Source organism: Cucumis melo, chromosome 2 (genome assembly GCF_025177605.1).
Source record: "Cucumis melo cultivar AY chromosome 2, USDA_Cmelo_AY_1.0, whole genome shotgun sequence".
Lineage (NCBI taxonomy): Eukaryota > Viridiplantae > Streptophyta > Magnoliopsida > Cucurbitales > Cucurbitaceae > Cucumis > Cucumis melo.
In genome coordinates, this window is record NC_066858.1 from 18,490,773 (window position 1) to 18,511,171 (window position 20,399).

At 41.7% G+C, this 20,399-nt stretch overlaps 1 protein-coding gene across 1 annotated transcript; it reads right to left on the reverse strand.

Moving 5' to 3' along the window:
- Nucleotides 1-17,287: 17,287 nt before the first annotated feature.
- LOC103501003 (uncharacterized TPR repeat-containing protein At1g05150-like) lies at nt 17,288-20,160 on the reverse strand. Its single transcript, XM_008464479.3, has one exon. The coding sequence runs from the start codon at nt 19,857-19,859 to the stop codon at nt 17,463-17,465; it is 2,397 nt and encodes a 798-aa protein (XP_008462701.1). The 5' UTR covers nt 19,860-20,160; the 3' UTR covers nt 17,288-17,462.
- Between the last annotated feature and the right edge of the window lie 239 nt (nt 20,161-20,399).

Genomic DNA, 20,399 nt, shown 5'->3' on the forward strand with positions numbered 1-20,399 from the left:
AAGATGTGAATTTTTCCCCCTTTTAAAATATTAAGCAAATTTCAACTTTAATTATACTTGGTAATTAAAGATTTAATTGGTATTTGGAAGTTGAGGGAAAGGAGGAATTTGGGGGAAATATTGGTAAATTAGAGAGAGAAGAGTGAAATTTGGAATTTATTAAAGAAGAGAAAAAGAGGGGAATTTATTTTATAAAAGGAAAAGGAAAGGAAAAGAAAAGGAAAAGAAAAGGAAAAGAAAAAGGAAAAAGAAAAAGAGAAAGAAGAAGAAGAAGCCGAGAAACCCTAGCCACGCCGCCGCCGCCGAGTCGACGCACATCGTCCCAGCCGCGTCGGAGATCAGGTCAAGTCGAGCCGTCGCACGCCAGCCGTCGCCCGAAGCCGCGTTACACCCGTGCCTGCGCCGCGCCGCATCGATCCGAGGGAGAGCAGCTGAAGCCGCGTCGCCGAGCCGCCCAGTCCCATCGTGCGCAACCGCCAACCACTGCGTGAAGCCGCGCACTGCCAAGTCACCGACCCGCAGCAGTCGACGGCGTCAGCCGCGCGCCTCCAGCCGTGAAGCAGAACCCGCGTTTCGGCTGATCTGCGCCCGCCCGTCGGCCCGAGTCCAAAACCGACCCGCGCCGCCCGCCGAACCCGAACTCCGCGCGCGCGCCTACTCCAAGCCGAGCCGCGCCTCCCTGCTGACGTGAGCCGAGCCGCTCGCGCAAGCCCCTTTCGCCAGGACTGAGCCGAGCCGATTCTGTCCTTCTTCCAGCCGAGCCGCCAAGACAATTTTGGCTCCTTCCACCTAGTTTTTGCAACTTGGACCAAATAGCTGCTGCAGCTTAGGACTTCCTCAGTAGGAACTCATCTAGCAACATCTCGAGGTAAGAGATTTCTACTACTAGACCCATGAACAAATTGTAAGATTTCGCATACTGTGAGATATGCATACTGATGATTGACCGTATGGTGTATTGAACTGTCGACTGTATGACGATGTTATGATATTAATGCTCAGTAGTATGTGGCCGTATGTTGTGTTGAACTGCTGACTGTAGGAGGACGTTGTGATACGAATGCTCGGTAGCATATGACCGAAATGTTTGGAATTGTTCTGACGATGTAGAGACTGTTGAGGAAGGGAAGGGAGCTAGTGTTCACTATTTCGTCATAGTTGTATGATGATGAGATGTATATGTATGTTAAGACTAGGGTCCCTGTTAGCAACCCAGTAGAGTCGTACCTGCATGGGTGTCCTTCGGGATCACCACCTATTTAGGACTGTGTGGTCCGACGGGACGCCAGTCTAGCATGGATATAGATATGACCGAGTGACTCGACGGGGTCCTCGCATCCCGGTTGTCTTAGTGTTACCCCCGGGTTCACTACAGACCAGCATGTCCTAGGTGCTCCCTCGGAACACCGAAGACCAGATTTTCGTTCCTACGGGAGCGCATGTTGCACGTGTTCGGGAACGTGCCAGAGATTGGGTACCAGTTTTCAGGACTCGATAGGGAAGCCAACAGGCACCTAGTGGGACTAGTAGTGGGTCCCTTACTGAGTATTTTTATACTCATTCTCTTCATTTTATGTTTTCAGGTAGAGGACGAGGTAAGGGCAAAGGCAAGCTGGCGAGCGACGTGAAGTGACCGTGGCGAGCCATAGGGGTTTTCCTGCTTCCGCACATGTTTTACTTTACAGTTAAATTCATGTTTCGGCTTTCTGCATGTTTACTTTGGTTATTTTTGTAGATAGGGCCCGCTTAGGGATTTTAAACTTAACTCGTATTTCTACATGTTACCTTAACTATCTTTCATAAATACATTTGCTAGATTTCTTTGCATTTATCTACACCAGATTTTATGACTTAAACACTGATCCTAGATTCAGTAACCACTTCGATTCAGCATAAAGAGTCGGGTCGTTACAGTTGGTATCAGAGCCCAGTGTTTTAGGTCCTGTAGACTGACTTATGATGTAAGTCATTTTGTTTTGATTTTTACCTCACCCTATGGCTATACGGTCCTTCGTCACTCGCCAGGTATGCCTAAAGCTTTACAAATATTAAGATTATAATGTTGCCTGATTAGATTAGACTTAGAGTGAGAATATTGAGCTCTAGTGGTGAAAAATTTGTTGGTGAATTTTAGGAAGAATGCCGCCACGTAGAGGTGCACGCCGAGGAGGTGGCAGGGGAGGCAGAGGAGCCGGTCGTGGCCAACCGGCGGAGCAACCTGCCGCGCCGCCAGTCAACCCCGACGTACCAGTCAACCCTAATGCACCGGTCACTCAGGCGGATCTCGCCGCAATGGAGCAGCGTTACCAGGCCATGCTGCAAGCTGCTCTAGCGCCGTTCCTCGCTGCTCAGCAGAACCAGGCCGCCCCTGTTCAGGACCAGCCTGTAGTCCCTCCAGCCCCTGTTCAGGACCAGCCCGTCATCCCTCCAGCCCCGGTGGAAGCTCAGCCGGTGCCAGTACAACTGTCAGCTGAGGCCAAGCACTTGAGGGATTTTAGGAAGTACAACCCGAAGACTTTCGACGGATCCTTGGACAACCCCTTTAGAGCCCAGCTGTGGTTGACATCCATAGAGACGATCTTCAGGTACATGAAGTGCCCAGAAGACCAGAAGGTGCAGTGTGCAGCTTTCTGTTTGGAGGATAGGGGGACTGCCTGGTGGGAGACTGCTGAGAGGGCGCTGGGAGGAGATGCCAGCAAGATCACATGGGAGCAATTCAGGGAGAGCTTTTATGCTAAGTTCTTCTCTGCCAACGTGAAGCACGCCAAGCTCCAAGAATTCCTAAACTTGGAGCAAGGCAAACTGAGCGTGGAACAGTATGATGCCGAGTTCGACCTGTTGTCCCGTTTTGCCCCTGATGTGGTAAGGGATGAGGCCGCCAGGACTGAGAGATTTGTTAATGGCCTCAGGTTAGACCTCCAGGGTTTTGTACGAGCTCTTCGGCCAACCACTCATGCGGATGCTCTACGCATAGCACTGGATCTGAGCCTGCATGAGAGAGCTGGTCAATCTAAGGTTGTCGGCACAGGGTCAGCCTCGGGACAGAAGAGGAAGGCGGAGGCGCAGCCCGACGTAATACCACAGCGGACTCCGAGGTCAGGAGGTGTCTTCCAGAGACACCGTCGGGAGCTGGCAGCAGCTGGGAGAACTTTGAGAGAGCTACCCACTTGTACTACCTGTGGGAAGGTCCATGGAGGACAATGTTTAGCTGGGAGTGGAGTCTGCTTCAGGTGCAGGCAGCCGGGGCACACTGCTGATGCGTGTCCTCGGAAACCCTTAGAGACGACGCCACGTCAGCCTTCTGCTCCCCAGCAGGGGAGAGTCTTTGCCACGAACCGGCAGGAGGCCGAGCGAGCTAGTACGGTGGTGACAGGTACGCTCCCAATCTTGGGGCATTATGCTTTGGTACTATTTGACTCGGGGTCATCGCATTCATTTATATCCTCTATTTTTGTCAAGCATGCGGGTTTAGAAGTAGAACCGTTGGGTAGTGCCTTGTCTGTCTCTACTCCTTCTGGAGAGGCCCTTTTGTCTAAGGAAAAAATAAGGGCATGTTGGGTAGAAATAGCAAACCATACCTTGGATGTAACCTTACTGGTGCTAGATATGCAAGATTTCGATGTAATTTTAGGCATGGATTGGTTGTCCACTAACCATGCAACCATAGACTGTTTCAATAAGGAAGTAGTCTTTAACCCTCCTTCAGGGGATAAGTTTAAATTTAGAGGAGCAGGCATGGTAGGTATACCCAAGGTCATCTCAGCAATGAAGGCGAGTAAGCTACTTAGCCAGGGTACTTGGGGTATCTTGGCAAGCGTAGTAGATGTGGCAGAACCAGAAGTTTCCCTATCTTCCGAACCAGTAGTAAGGGAGTACCCTGACGTTTTCCCCGACGAACTCCCAGGACTTCCGCCTCCTAGGGAGGTAGACTTCGCCATCGAGTTAGAGCCCGGCACCGCCCCTATCTCTAGAGCTCCTTACAGAATGGCCCCAGCCGAATTAAAGGAGTTGAAAGTCCAGTTACAGGAGCTGTTGGACAAGGGCTTTATCCGGCCCAGTGTATCACCGTGGGGAGCCCCAGTGTTGTTCGTGAAGAAGAAGGATGGGTCGATGCGCCTTTGCATTGACTACCGAGAGTTGAACAAGGTGACAGTTAAAAACCGCTACCCCTTACCCAGGATTGAGGACTTGTTTGACCAGTTACAGGGGGCCACCGTCTTTTCCAAGATCGACCTGCGATCAGGCTATCACCAGTTGAGGATTAGGGACGGTGATATTCCCAAGACGGCCTTTCGTTCGAGGTACGGACACTACGAATTCATAGTGATGTCCTTTGGTTTAACTAATGCCCCTGCAGTGTTCATGGACTTGATGAACAGGGTGTTTAAGGACTTTCTAGACCAATTCGTCATAGTCTTCATTGACGATATCTTGATCTATTCCAAGACTGAGGCCGAACACGAAGAGCACTTGCACCAAGTCTTGGAGACCCTTCGAGCTCATAAGCTATACGCCAAGTTCTCCAAGTGTGAGTTCTGGTTAAAGAAGGTGACATTTTTAGGGCACGTGGTTTCCAGTGAGGGAGTCTCGGTGGACCCAGCTAAGGTCGAAGCGGTGACCAACTGGCCTCGACCGTCTACAGTCAGTGAGATTCGCAGTTTTCTGGGTCTGGCAGGATACTACAGGAGGTTTGTAGAAGACTTCTCACGCATAGCCAGCCCATTGACCCAGTTGACCAGGAAGGGAACCCCTTTTGTCTGGAGCCCAGCATGTGAGAGTAGTTTCCAAGAGCTTAAGCAGAAGCTAGTGACGGCACCAGTCCTGACAGTGCCTGATGGGTCGGGAAGTTTTGTGATCTATAGTGATGCCTCTAAGAAAGGACTGGGATGTGTCCTGATGCAGCAAGGTAAGGTAGTTGCGTATGCCTCACGCCAGTTGAAGAATCATGAGCAGAACTACCCTACCCACGACTTGGAGTTGGCAGCTGTAGTCTTTGCACTGAAGATATGGAGGCACTATCTGTACGGTGAGAAGATTCAGATTTACACCGACCACAAGAGCCTGAAGTATTTCTTCACTCAGAAGGAGTTGAACATGAGGCAGAGGAGGTGGCTCGAGTTGGTGAAAGACTACGACTGCGAGATCCTGTACCATCCAGGTAAAGCAAATGTAGTGGCTGACGCGCTGAGTAGGAAGGTTGCACATTCAGCAGCGCTAATCACGAAGCAGACCCCCTTACTCAGGGATTTGGAGAGAGCCGAGATTGCAGTCTCAGTAGGTGAGGTTGCCGCACAGTTGGCTCAGTTGACAGTTCAGCCAACCTTGAGGCAAAAGATCATTGCGGCTCAGCTGAGTGATCCTTACTTGGCAGAGAAACGTCGTATGGTAGAGACGGAGCAAGGTGAAGAGTTCTCTATATCCTCTGATGATGGCCTTATGTTTGAGGGGCGCCTGTGTGTGCCGGAAGACAGCGCAGTTAAGACAGAGCTTTTGACTGAGGCTCACCGTTCCCCGTTTACCATGCACCCTGGGAGTACGAAGATGTACCAGGACTTAAGGAGTGTCTATTGGTGGAGGGGCATGAAGAGGGATGTAGCAGAGTTCGTCAGTAGGTGCTTGGTGTGCCAGCAGGTGAAGGCACCTAGGCAGCATCCAGCAGGGTTGTTGCAACCCTTGAGTGTGCCAGGGTGGAAGTGGGAGAGTGTGTCGATGGACTTTATCACGGGACTGCCCAAGACCTTGAAGGGCTACACGGTGATCTGGGTTGTGGTCGACAGACTCACGAAGACAGCCCACTTCGTGCCAGGGAAATCCACGTACACTGCTAGCAAGTGGGGGCAGTTATACATGACGGAAATAGTAAGACTGCACGGAGTACCAGTATCCATCGTTTCAGACAGGGATGCCCGTTTCACTTCGAAATTTTGGCAAGGGCTCCAACTTGCATTAGGTACGAGGCTGGACTTCAGCACGGCATTCCACCCTCAGACTGATGGTCAGACAGAGAGACTGAACCAGATTTTGGAGGATATGCTGCGGGCCTGTGTGCTAGAGTTTTCAGGAAGTTGGGACTCCCACCTGCATCTAATGGAGTTCGCCTATAATAACAGTTACCAGGCTACCATTGGTATGGCTCCGTTTGAGGGTCTGTATGGCAAGTGCTGTAGATCCCCTGTCTGCTGGGGCGAGGTTGGAGAGCAGAGGATGCTAGGCCCCGAGTTAGTGCAGACTACCAATGCAGCCATACAGAAGATCCGAGCTCGTATGCTGACCGCACAGAGCAGACAGAAGAGTTACGCTGATGTACGACGTAAGGACCTCGAGTTTGAAGTGGGAGATATGGTCTTTTTGAAGGTAGCACCGATGAAGGGCGTTCTGAGGTTCGAGAAGAAGGGGAAGTTGAGTCCACGTTTCGTGGGGCCATTTGAGATACTGGAACGGATTGGCCCTGTGGCTTATCGTTTGGCCTTGCCCCCATCCCTCTCAGCAGTGCATGACGTATTCCATGTCTCCATGTTGAGGAGGTATGTCGCAGACCCGACGCACATCGTGGACTTCGAGCCCCTACAGGTCAGTGAGAACTTGAGCTATGAGGAGCAGCCTGTCGAGATCTTGGCAAGAGAGATCAAGAAGCTTCGTAGTCGAGATATTCCACTAGTCAAAGTCCTTTGGCAGAACCATGGAGTTGAAGAGGCCACGTGGGAGAGAGAAGAGGACATGAAGACCCAGTACCCAGAGCTGTTCGAGGAGTAGAGCTTTCGAGGACGAAAGCTTTCTAAGGGGGGAAGTATGTAACACCCCAATGATCTCATGTCGTTCATTTTTTTTAAATTCAATTATTTATTTTTATTTTATTCATCTATTTGTTTATAATTAAATAATGAAACTTATGTCATCAAGATGTGAATTTTTCCCCCTTTTAAAATATTAAGCAAATTTCAACTTTAATTATACTTGGTAATTAAAGATTTAATTGGTATTTGGAAGTTGAGGGAAAGGAGGAATTTGGGGGAAATATTGGTAAATTAGAGAGAGAAGAGTGAAATTTGGAATTTATTAAAGAAGAGAAAAAGAGGGGAATTTATTTTATAAAAGGAAAAGGAAAGGAAAAGAAAAGGAAAAGAAAAGGAAAAGAAAAAGGAAAAAGAAAAAGAGAAAGAAGAAGAAGAAGCCGAGAAACCCTAGCCACGCCGCCGCCGCCGAGTCGACGCACATCGTCCCAGCCGCGTCGGAGATCAGGTCAAGTCGAGCCGTCGCACGCCAGCCGTCGCCCGAAGCCGCGTTACACCCGTGCCTGCGCCGCGCCGCATCGATCCGAGGGAGAGCAGCTGAAGCCGCGTCGCCGAGCCGCCCAGTCCCATCGTGCGCAACCGCCAACCACTGCGTGAAGCCGCGCACTGCCAAGTCACCGACCCGCAGCAGTCGACGGCGTCAGCCGCGCGCCTCCAGCCGTGAAGCAGAACCCGCGTTTCGGCTGATCTGCGCCCGCCCGTCGGCCCGAGTCCAAAACCGACCCGCGCCGCCCGCCGAACCCGAACTCCGCGCGCGCGCCTACTCCAAGCCGAGCCGCGCCTCCCTGCTGACGTGAGCCGAGCCGCTCGCGCAAGCCCCTTTCGCCAGGACTGAGCCGAGCCGATTCTGTCCTTCTTCCAGCCGAGCCGCCAAGACAATTTTGGCTCCTTCCACCTAGTTTTTGCAACTTGGACCAAATAGCTGCTGCAGCTTAGGACTTCCTCAGTAGGAACTCATCTAGCAACATCTCGAGGTAAGAGATTTCTACTACTAGACCCATGAACAAATTGTAAGATTTCGCATACTGTGAGATATGCATACTGATGATTGACCGTATGGTGTATTGAACTGTCGACTGTATGACGATGTTATGATATTAATGCTCAGTAGTATGTGGCCGTATGTTGTGTTGAACTGCTGACTGTAGGAGGACGTTGTGATACGAATGCTCGGTAGCATATGACCGAAATGTTTGGAATTGTTCTGACGATGTAGAGACTGTTGAGGAAGGGAAGGGAGCTAGTGTTCACTATTTCGTCATAGTTGTATGATGATGAGATGTATATGTATGTTAAGACTAGGGTCCCTGTTAGCAACCCAGTAGAGTCGTACCTGCATGGGTGTCCTTCGGGATCACCACCTATTTAGGACTGTGTGGTCCGACGGGACGCCAGTCTAGCATGGATATAGATATGACCGAGTGACTCGACGGGGTCCTCGCATCCCGGTTGTCTTAGTGTTACCCCCCGGGTTCACTACAGACCAGCATGTCCTAGGTGCTCCCTCGGAACACCGAAGACCAGATTTTCGTTCCTACGGGAGCGCATGTTGCACGTGTTCGGGAACGTGCCAGAGATTGGGTACCAGTTTTCAGGACTCGATAGGGAAGCCAACAGGCACCTAGTGGGACTAGTAGTGGGTCCCTTACTGAGTATTTTTATACTCATTCTCTTCATTTTATGTTTTCAGGTAGAGGACGAGGTAAGGGCAAAGGCAAGCTGGCGAGCGACGTGAAGTGACCGTGGCGAGCCATAGGGGTTTTCCTGCTTCCGCACATGTTTTACTTTACAGTTAAATTCATGTTTCGGCTTTCTGCATGTTTACTTTGGTTATTTTTGTAGATAGGGCCCGCTTAGGGATTTTAAACTTAACTCGTATTTCTACATGTTACCTTAACTATCTTTCATAAATACATTTGCTAGATTTCTTTGCATTTATTTACACCAGATTTTATGACTTAAACACTGATCCTAGATTCAGTAACCACTTCGATTCAGCATAAAGAGTCGGGTCGTTACACTACACGTGGATGGTTTTGGCTAAATTATGAATTTGATTGGCATGAAGAGAATGAATGAAGATATAATTTGGAATCTATATTGGGATGGTTCATGTTCAATGTGTATTGTTCAAGACTTCGAGGAAGTCTTTTAAAGGGTTTTGTAGCCCTTTCTCATAATTTTGAAACTTTTAACTATTGGAAGTCAGACTCCTGAGTTGTGTGAGAGAAGATTTAAATCTATGATTTCATTATGATCCTTTATCGATCTTTTTAATAACTTATATCATTTTTTGATTTGATCAATGTTTTAATAAAATTACTTAATTAAAAGACTATCCTACTATAGATTGCGAAAAATGCAATAATTTCTCATTCTTTTAAGTGAGACAATTTTTCTTAATACATTCTATTTGAATGCTCTTCATTTATTTCTTAGAATCATTGTTTCAAATTTTGTAGCAATGGATAGTTAAATAAGACATTTTTAAACATCTCATTTTTCAAAATAAATTTTATTAAATAATGATTTCAATTCAAAGTATAAAATTTTGGCGTCATTTTTTAAACAGGTGTTTTATGATACTAACACCTTCCTCATACGCAGATGATTCTCGAACTCCATTTTAGTTTTCGCACACCATTAATATCACTAATAGAAGCATATTGGTGTTTATTAATATCTATTATTGATAGAATATGAATTTTTTTAATAGACAGTTATAGAGATTTATCGGTTTCTATTACTGATAGAATCCAAAAAGTTTCTATGTATTGTAAATATTTTAGTTTATTTTATTATATTTGAAAATGTCTTTTTTTTTTATTTTGATTTTATCAAAAATTGTTTATTGTATTTCAATGTACAATCACATCCTAAAAAAGATTGGTGGCTTCTCCTTTTTTCTTTTATTTTAAAATTAATCCTTTTTTAGGACGTCGATCGCACCGCAACGTATCGGACACGTGGAAATCGTTATTTGACTATAATTTGAAGTGTTCAAATTTACTTATAGAATTAATATAATGTATGGTGATCATCAAAATATAAATATTATATTTTAATTAAACTTTGTTATATAAATTTAAGGAATTTTTCTAGAAATAGTAAATAAAAACAAAACATCTCCCACATGACCTATAATTTTAATTTAACTAATTTAATTAAACCAAACTAAATAAAAAAATAAACTTTATTTATTATTTTAAAAAACACTAAAAACCTCTAAATTTATTGCATTAAATATTTTGTCAATTATGTTGTTTTAACAATGTTCCTAAATTTAATTTTAGAAATTAATTTAGGAAGGAATAAAATATTTTATTGAGTTCAAATGTTTATTTAATCTAAATTAAATTAATATTAAAATTGTAGGTTAAATTTAATAGGTATATGATATACATTAGAACTATAGAACTATAGGTTACGAGAGATACGATTGAATTTGATTCAAATAGTAAATTAAGTTTAACTTGGTAAATTAGTTAGTTAATTTAATTTGATTCGATTAAATTAATTAAACTAAAACTATAGACACGTAGGAAATGTTCCATTTAAATGAAGTTGTTAATTTAATTGAATTTAATTAATTATTATTGTTAACAAAAAATCTTGGTCAATTAAATCACGTTATCACAACGAAATTGTGATGATTATAATTTGATTGAATTTGAATAGTTAAGTTTTCTCATATCTAACCTTAATTCAAGCGCGGATGAAAAAGTAGGTCCGAGTCCACCAAACAAATGGACCCAAACTTAAGTCGGAAAACAAATGGGTCCAAGCCAAGCAATGAGCCCAAGTTCAGGTCCAACAAGTAAATGGGCCCAAGCCCGACAAGCAAATGGGTCCTTTTCCATTTGTGAGGTCAGCGTTTAGAATGTGATTATAATAGGTATCAATCTTTTCAAAAATAAAAAGGTAAAGGATAAAGATTTTTTCCTTAAAATAAAAATCAATGATAATTTTATATTAGGAAAAAACAATATTATTTATAAATTTCAAATTTCCATTATCTACTTAAATCTTTTAAAAAATATAACAAAACGTATAAAATATTTACAAATAATTTCCAAAACGAAAAGACCTCACATGAAACATGATTAATTGGCACCAAATGTATTATGTATTTTTGATAAATGATCGTTAGATTTGACTATTTTTTTTGTGATCGTTTAGATTTAGTTTTAGATTTGATCCAAACATTTTTTACAAGATTTTTTGGTAGACCATGGTTTAAATTTAGATAGTCAAATATAAATGATTTTTTTTTTCAAAATCTTTTTATTTAGGTTTAATCGTTTAAATTTGGGTAATCAAATCTCAAAACATTATTTTAAAAAGTTTTTGGTACACCATCGTTTAGATTTGATCGTTTAAATTTGGCTAGTTAAATCTCAACGATTTTTGGTACACCATATCCAACGATCTTTTTCATGATTTTTTATATTTGGCACACGATCTTAAACAACCAAATAACTCTTAAACAACCAAATAACAGTTTGAAAAAAAAATAAAGGAAAATTTGTATGAAAGTAACAAAACACCAAATTATAGGTAGTGTAACAAATCCCATAAAATTAACCATTTTTTAAATATTTCAAGTTTGTCCTTCCATCTTGTTCTCCTCGCTGTGATTTATTTTATCGTTTTTCTCTTCTTCTCTTCTTTTTTCTGTTGCGATTTCTTTCCATCGTCTTTCTTCTTTCTATTACGATTTAATTTCATCGTCTTTCTTCTTTTCTTCTTCTTTTTTACGTCGTTTAAATTTGGGTAACCAAATCTAAACTATTGTGTAAAAAAAATAAAAAAATCTCTAAAACATTGTGTATAAAGAATCTTGAAGAAAATCATTTAGATTGGAATAGCCAAATGTAAACGATCGTGTAACCAAATTAAACGGTAGAATTAAAAAAATAATTCTCAAATTAAATGACCAAATCTAAACAATCGTTTACCACTAAATGATCGTGTACCAAAAGAAAAATAATATAATTAAAAAAATAATTGCCAAATTAAATGACCAAATCTAAACGATCCTGTACCAAAAGAAAAACGATTTGCCTACCCAAATCTAAACGATCGTGTAACCAAATTAAACGATCGTGTAACCTAATTAAATGATAGAATCAAAAAATAATTGCCAAATTAAATGAACAAATCTAAACGATTGTGTACCAAACAATAGATTACGCGCGTTGTTGACAGGGCATTTTTGGTATTTTACATGGTGGGCCTTGGGGTTTTTCTGTTTTCGGAATTGTTCTATACAGTGTAAATATTTATTTTGCTGCTTTGTTCTATTTGTAAAAAAAACCCAAAAAATAAAAGAATAAAAAAATATAACTTTTATATTTGGTATACAATTTTGAATCAAATAACAGTTTGAAAAAAGTAAAAGAAAAATTGCAGAAGAAGTGAAAATGATGATGGAAAGAAAAAGAAAAATTGTAGAAAAAGACGATAGAAAGAAAAAAAAATCAGCATACAAGAAAATGATAACAGTAAAGGGCAAACCTGTAATATTTTAAACAATGGCTAGTTTCATAGGCTTTTTCATTTTGTTAGGTCGAAAATATTTTGTCATTTTGATAATGAAAATTAAAGTACCGTTTGGAAACGTTTTCATTTCCTATTTCCTATTTCTGTTTTCAGTTTTTTAAGAAACTGAGTGTTTGGTAATGTTTCTCTCATTCTAAAAAAGTAGAAATGTTTCTCATTTTATAAGAAATTATTGGGAACAAAAAAAAAATAGTTTCTCAATTATTTTTCCTTTTCCTTTTTCTCAATTTTATTTCTATTTGTTTCTTTTTCTTTTTTCTCAATTTTTTATTGATTTTCTTTTCCTTTTTCTAAATTATTGTTATTGGTTTCCTGTTTCTCAATTATTTTTATTAGTTTCCTTTTTCTCTTATCTTCATTATCTTCCCCAAATAACCATCTTTTTTCTACTGCTCTCATCGTCTTCCTCTACACATTGTCTTCCTCTTTGCCTCTCATCATCTTCCTCTACAATTCAGACTCTTTCTCTTTGTCGGATCCATAGTTTTTGCCTGACTCTTCCTCTTCACCGGATTCATAGTTTTCGTATTCCTGTAACGACCCAACTCCTTATACTGAATCGAAGTCATTACTAAATATAGAACAAGTGGTTTAAGTCATGAAATTTATTAAAGACGCATAGGGTTTAAGAAATTTTTATTTATGAAAATTTAAACAAGGTAGTTATGCAAAAAGTGTAATGCATTCTAAAGTCCTACTCGGGCCCTGTCTACATAAAAAGATGCTCAGTAATGAAAAGTACTCAAACTCAAATACGAAAGTCTAAAATAAGGATAAGCGGAAGCAGTAGTCCCTATGGCCCTCCACGGTCACTTTGGGTCGCTCGCCAGCTTGCCCTTGCCCTTGCCTCGTCCTCTACCTGAAAACATAAAATGAAGAGAGTGAGTATAAAATACTCAGTAAGGGACCCACTACTAGTCCCACTAGGTGCCTGTTAACTTCCTGTCAGAGTCCTGTAACTGGTACCCAATCTCTGGCACGTTCCCGAACACGTGCAACATGCGCTCCCGTAGGAACGTATCTCTGGTCTTCGGAGCCCCGGGGGACACCTAGGACAGTCGGGACTCGAGGACCCCGTCGAGTCACTTGAGTCATATCTATATCCATGCTAGACTGGCGTCCCGTCGGACCACACAGTCCTCAATAGGTGGTGATCCCGAGGGACACCCATGCAGGTACGACTCTAACAGATTAAGCTAACAGGTACCCTAATTGCAGTATACATACACATGGCATCAGCATATAACATATCACATAAATCATCTCTGCCCTCTCCGTCTCGACATTCGTCGTATAGCTATAACAGCTCTCGCCACACATAACAGGCTATAGTATAACCATAACGTCATTTACATCATACTAACATTGATTTCAGGCATCGTACCGTCTAATCCTCAACATGCAAAATTGGAGTATACATCGTCTCATATTTCTAAGCATGGAGCTAGTAGTAGAATCTCTTACCTGGAGATTTACTTGTCGAGTCCTGACCGCGAGGCAGTACGCTTTCCAAGCGACGAGGTCCTAACTGTTTAATATGCCAAAATTCGTAATTAGGTCGCCAACGACTAACGGTTCAAGACTCATTTGAAATAACTTACCCTAGAAGGAGGTTGCAGTGCTCGAGCCCCTACTGAAGAAATCCCGCGCTGCCGCAATTACTTGGTCCAAGACGTCCCTTAAGGAAAATAACTTAATTTAGTCCCAAATTAATTTAATTAACGTCCGAAGCATGGAGTCTTACTGGAAAATGCCACAATAATTAATTAAATTACCAAAATTTAGGTGGATGGAGCCAAATTAGTCTTGGCGGCTCGGCTGGAAGAGGACAGGGACCGGCTCGGCTTGGCGCAGGCGCGGCTCGGCTCGGTACAGGAATTTACGCGTGCGGCTCGGCTTCGCAGAAGCGCGCGGCGCGGCTTCACACGCGGATGCGGCTCACACGCGGATGCACGCGGGCGCGGGTCGGGTTCCGGAAGATGGCGCGCGCCGGTTCGGGTCGCGGAGCGGGTTTTCGGACGGATCTTTACGCGCGGGGCGTCGGCTTCCGGATTTCGGGTGGCGCGGCGGCTGCTGGTGGTCCGGCTACCGCGGCTTCGCTCGGCGACGGCTGCAGACGAGCGTTTCGGCTGCGCTGCGTCGAATCGAAGCGGCGCGACTCGGCTGGCTGTCGGGTTGGCTGCGGACGCGCGAAGGTGGCTTCGACTCGGCTTCGGGCGTGCGAGAGACGGCTGCTCCGACGGACGCTCGGCTGCTGGATCGGCTTGGACGATTCTTCCGACGCGGCTGGAAGCTCGGCGACGGCTCGGTTTCGACTGTAGGCTTGGCTGCGCTGCTGAACAGAGAGGGGAGATGCTTGGCGGCTCGGGTTCGCGGCGGCGGCGTGCGGCGGCTAGGGTTTCAAATAAAAATTTCCTTTTTTTCTTTTTTCTTTTTTTTTTTTCTTTTCCCCTCTTTCTTTCTTTGATTTTTTTTTTCTTCCTCTTTACGCACGAGTCCCAAGACCTCTTTTTTTTATAAGAGAAAGGACTCTTTTCTTTTCCTTTTAAAAGCCCAAAACAACCCCTCCTCTCTCTCCCCAAATCTCACCAAAAATAACCAACTTTAGTTTAATAAGGTTTCCCTAATTATTTCCAATAAAAAAAATAAAATAATAAAATAAAAGTAATACTTATTATCCTGAACAAATAAGGATTCCCAACCTTAATTACTCGAGAAAATCAAAATGGTAAGGTTCTTCCAATAAATTTAAAAATTCCCATAACCACACTTAATATTGATGACAATGGCCAAAACAAAAAGAAATATCGAATTTGTTGGGCGTTACAATTCCTCTTTGCACTGATATGGATTATCGTTGTGGGTTTTTCTCTCAAGCATTATAGGTTGTGTTAAAGGTTAAATTTTTTTTTGTTTCTTTTAATTCTGAATATTGAGGACATAATAACTTATTGTAAAATTAATATTATATTCTATATGTCATAAAATTTCGATGAGGTTATTGAAATTGATGAATTAAGAAGTAAGTCAACATCATCTAAGAGAAATGGTCCGAGTGATAGATATTGCCAATCAAATTTGGCATTGGGTAATTATAATAGGTAGCAATTTTTAGAATAATTATTAAGTATGTAGCAATATTTTAAAAAAATTGTAAATATAGCAAAGTCTATCAGTGATAGACTCTTATGGTTTATTAGTGATAGACAAACATTTGCTACATGATCTATCAGTGATAGACTCCTATCATAATGATAGATTTTTACAGATTTTGCTATATTTGCAATTTTTTTAAAATGTTGTTATATATTTAATTATTTTGAATGTAATTGCTACATTTGCAACTATCCCTTTATTTTGGAGATCTTTAGTTGAAGGAGAACTGAAGTTTTGAAGAATTTAGAATTCAAACTTCAAAAAGCTATCGAGTCATGCAACTTCTTATTAACATCGAGATCATCATCTTTTGGAAAATTCAAGACTTGAAAGATTAATTTTTTTTTTGAATTGCAGAAGATTAAAGTTCAAATAGACTTACAACTACAAAGTTCAATTCCACGAATTATATTTCGTGTGAAATCTGGTATGAACAATTATTAAATTATTTTATTAAATAATAAAAGTGACAGAGTTACAGGGAATGCTTCCCCATGTTTTCCTTATCTATCTCCATCTCCTATGCTAACAAAATAGAGGAAAGGAAAGGGTTAACCTAAGGTTTTTTTTTTTTTTGACACAAGTATCTGAAAATAAAGAAAAAGGCTTTCTGAAATCAAGTTTTTACAGATTCCCAAATCCCAAAAGGTTTCCACAAACTTAAAGCATCACTTACCAAGAGAATAGGAAACATTTTGTAATTCTATTTCTCGTAAAAACATGTTTAATCTAGGTTCTCTATTTAATTTTGTGGCATTTCACAAATTCCAATTAATTTGAGAATTGGTTCTCTAAAATTATTCCATTCCGTTGCATAAGTCTTTTTAATATTAACAAAGTAAAATTTTAACCTTATATAAAGTTGGCGGATGTATTTATATGAATTTGTGCCAAGGACAAAGCCACATGACAATAGAAATTTTTTGTAATATATTATTATGCAGTTTAGGAACCACATATAGACACTAATTTAGAGTTTTGAGGGGTTAAACTTTTGATCCTTTAACATTGAAGTGTGCCCCTAACTTGTGGGAGTGTGCCCCCCAACCTAACTTCAAGTTCTGGCTACACCTGGTGGTCAATAAGAATTCTTTGTTCCCATGTTATAACTTTTCTTTGTTGATATTAAATTACACGTGTCAACTGGACAAAGTTTGGTCATATCTTTTCTATATCCCACCCCCATAAACTTCATCTATTTCAGGCCCTAATGCATATGATGAATTATTGGACAATATCATATGGTCTAAGGCGTAAGGAGAGAGAGAGGAGTAATATGAATGATACCACAAGCATTGTGATCGAAAGAGAGCTACTGCTGAACTTAAAAGAAGAAAACATTTGATTCTGGGAAAGTTGATTCCTTGAAATGCTCAATAAGAAATAGATTGAGTGAATGTTGAACGTTGCTGCAATGGGTAGCTATTTGTAGCACTACTCAGGTGTTCCTTCCCTCAATTATTTGCCATCATATTCATTATCAATCATCAGATTCGTCCCTTTGACTTTCAATCTTCACTACACCAGATTAAAAGATTGTGACCAAAAGAAAAAAAAAAAAATAATAATAATAACAAAGAAGTAAACAAACACTGGCCCTACACAAGGACTTTGGCTGGCATTAAAGTTTCCACGTTAAATTTGAGTGATTTAGTTAGTAAAAGAGAATAACCATTTTTTCAAGGAGGGTAAAATTGAGAGAGTTCCTCCTGAACAGAATCCATGTATGTAACAGTGTAATCTACAATCACCACTTTCTATCGCTAAATAAGCAGAGATTTGAAGGATGAAATTTCTACTGCTGCAATAAACAAACAAATATACCAGAGGCTTCTTCACAGAACCGAATTATTATACAAAGGGCAAAACGCCCCACTGCACACATTCGAGGCTATATTAATTGACACTGAATTCCTAATACCATGACACATAGGATTAAGAGAGTAATCTAAACTAAGAGTCATCACGAGACTGCATTGAAAAACAGAAGCATTTGTCTTTAACTGCTTCACCCTCACTCCCATACTCTTTAAATCTGTACTCTTCTTGCTTGCATGAAGGAGGCACCTTCCCCTCACTATAGCATTGATTGCACAAGCTAAAATGTGATTTGATCTCCTTGAATCGAGAACCGGTGATAGGATAACGACAAACAGAGCATACGTGATTTCCATGCCGGTTTCTATCCCCAGTTTCTAGCTTCAACAGGGTGGACATGATACCAAAACCCCAGTCTGAGTCATTAAACATGACAAGAAACTCTGTGAAAGACACAATTGAATTGTCTGTCTGGCCATGGACTTCCAGAATTTCGCTGGATCCTTGAGTAGGAACATATATGGCCCTCAACAATTTTATATACCTGACTGCATCAAATTTTCTGATTTGTGTACCACCATCGTTCACGGGTCGCCATACAAGGGCGTCGTATGCCACCCGCTTCCTTTTTTCAGGGGGGCCAGTGCAAATGGGAGCAAGAACGGCGAAAAACAGGCCTAAGTCCACCCTTCCTGATCCTGACTCATCCAAGACAGAAAGTATCCTCTCGTTGATAACCTTGACAGCTCCTTGGAAGGTTTCTGGCTTCAAGAAATTCAATAATCTACGAAGAATTTCTTCCAAGCTAGGCTTGCGTATGGACTTCTCAGGCACACCGCTGCCTGAATAAGACACTGGCACATCATGTTCACTGATTTCCTTCTTAATAAGTTCCACGTCACAACGATTCAATCTAGTAATCTTCTGAAAAGCCCTGATTTCAAGAGCATTTGACAGTTCCGGTCTCAAAACAGTCCTCTCTCCAATGCTCTTAAACTTCGAGGCTTCCACAACTATAAAAGACCCTTCTCCATTTGCACTGCCGTTGGTTTTCAACTTCTTTTTCTGCAGGTGCTTCAAATGCGATATTGCATCATGCAATTCGACCCTGTTTGTCATTTTCAAGGCTTCCTTTAAGGCCTTCTTAGCATCCTCAGTTTCACCAGCACCCAACAAGGACACAGCTTTGTTGAGCTGCGCCCGCCAATGGTTAGGCCACACAGCTAAAACCCTAGTATACATTTCTGAAGCTCTCTGGAACCTACCTAAATCCATGTAAAGTCGACCCAAATTATACAAAGCATCTACATGACCAGGTTTCAAGTCAATTGCCTTCTGAAACACCTCAATTGCTCTCTCATCTTCCCCCATTGCATGCAAAGCCGATGCCAAATCACAGTGAGCATCAGCATAATCCGGTTTCATGAATATGGCTTCTTCCAATGCCTTTACGGCAGCCCTATATTCTCCTACCCCAAATAAAGCACTCCCCAAAAGTTTCAAGGCTCTAAAATGTGTAGGACAAAGAATTGCAGCTTCTCTATAGTATTCACAGGCACTTAAAACCATACCTTCTCCTTCAAGTGCAATACCAAGATTGACATAAATTTGTGGAAGCAAATATCCCCACTGATTCCCACCAGCCTCCGCCGCTTCCAGTGCCAACAGAAATTCTTCCTTAGCCTCCTTATACTTTCCAAGTACATACAAACAATTCCCAGCTCTAAAATGTGGCCTCACATCCGTAGGTTGCAATTCACAAGCCCTCTTGAAACTTACCAAAGCCTCCTTAAAGAGCTGGTGCTCATACAAAACCCTACCAATTGCCATATGGCCATCAAAAGCCTCCTCTCTTGATCGCGCTCGATCTGCTCGGGTTCTCAACACCCCTAATTCCTTCAAAAACGAAGCATAATCATGGCCAGACTCTTCCCAGAAAACCCTCTTCTCAGAAAGCTCGGAAGAGGGCCCTAATTCTCTGGACCAACCTGCATCAGAGTAGGCATCGAAATTATCCCCCTTCAATTTCCCATCCTTAGCTTGCTTAGCCTTCAACCTCTTAATAAGAATCTCCAAATCATCGACAATCTTCCAAGTATCATCAAACACAATGCCGTGATTAGGCGACAACGCCCATGCAGCAGTTCTCTGCTTCTTCTGCGACTCCAAAGCACGCTCATCGGTAATTGAAGAAGACGAAGCTTCTGAAGTGACCAAAATAGCTTTATTATCATCCTGATTGAGTTCCAATTGAAGAGCGTCGAAGTCACGATCCACATCTCCAGCGCCATCATCATAAGTCCTCAACAACCCCTCAAAAGTTAAACCCTTGTCAGCTTGAATAAAATCCCCATACGTCCTAAAAACCTCATCGAGAATAGCATTGATCTGTTCATCGCTGAACTTGACCCTAGGGTTAACAGCAACAACAAGGGCAGCCATTTCATCCCTATTAAGACCCCCATCATGGTTAGAGTCAAATTTATGAAAGATTCTTTTGACCTTCTCCGATCTGCTCCCTCTGGTCGACATTGTTAAGGGGGAAAAAAGGGGGGGAAGCAGATGAAGAGAAAATGAAAATGAAAATGAAAATGAAAATCGAGGGGAGGGAATTAGGAAGAGAGATAAGGCAATGGATCCATTAGGGTTTTAAATTTAGATAAGAGGATGAGATGAAACGATGAAATCTCTTTTTTCTTGGTTTCATTGGATCTGGAAAAGAAAAAAACCAAGAGAAAGGAAGCAACTTCCGGCTATCTCCTTCTTCCCTCTCCTTTATCTATATGTTTTCCTCGTCTCCTCGTCATATTTCTTTATATTTAATTATGAGAATAATTTAAAATTAAAACTAATTAATCGTTTTTAAAACTAATCTATTTATCTCAAATTTGAAGATTTGAAGATTTGAAGATTTGGTTGTTAAAATTTTATTTAACACAAAACTCATAATAATAATAATAATAATAATAATAATAATAATAATATATATATTTTTTTTAAAAAAAATGTTTTATAGTGGTATGTGGTTGGCAATTAAAGTGATGGGGAGTGGTGTGAATTGGAAATGCCATG

Coding starts and splice junctions, on each gene's coding strand:
- LOC103501003 (XM_008464479.3), bottom strand. CDS start 19,859: ATGTCGACCAGAGGGAGCAGATCGGAGAAGGTCAAAAGAATCTTTCAT.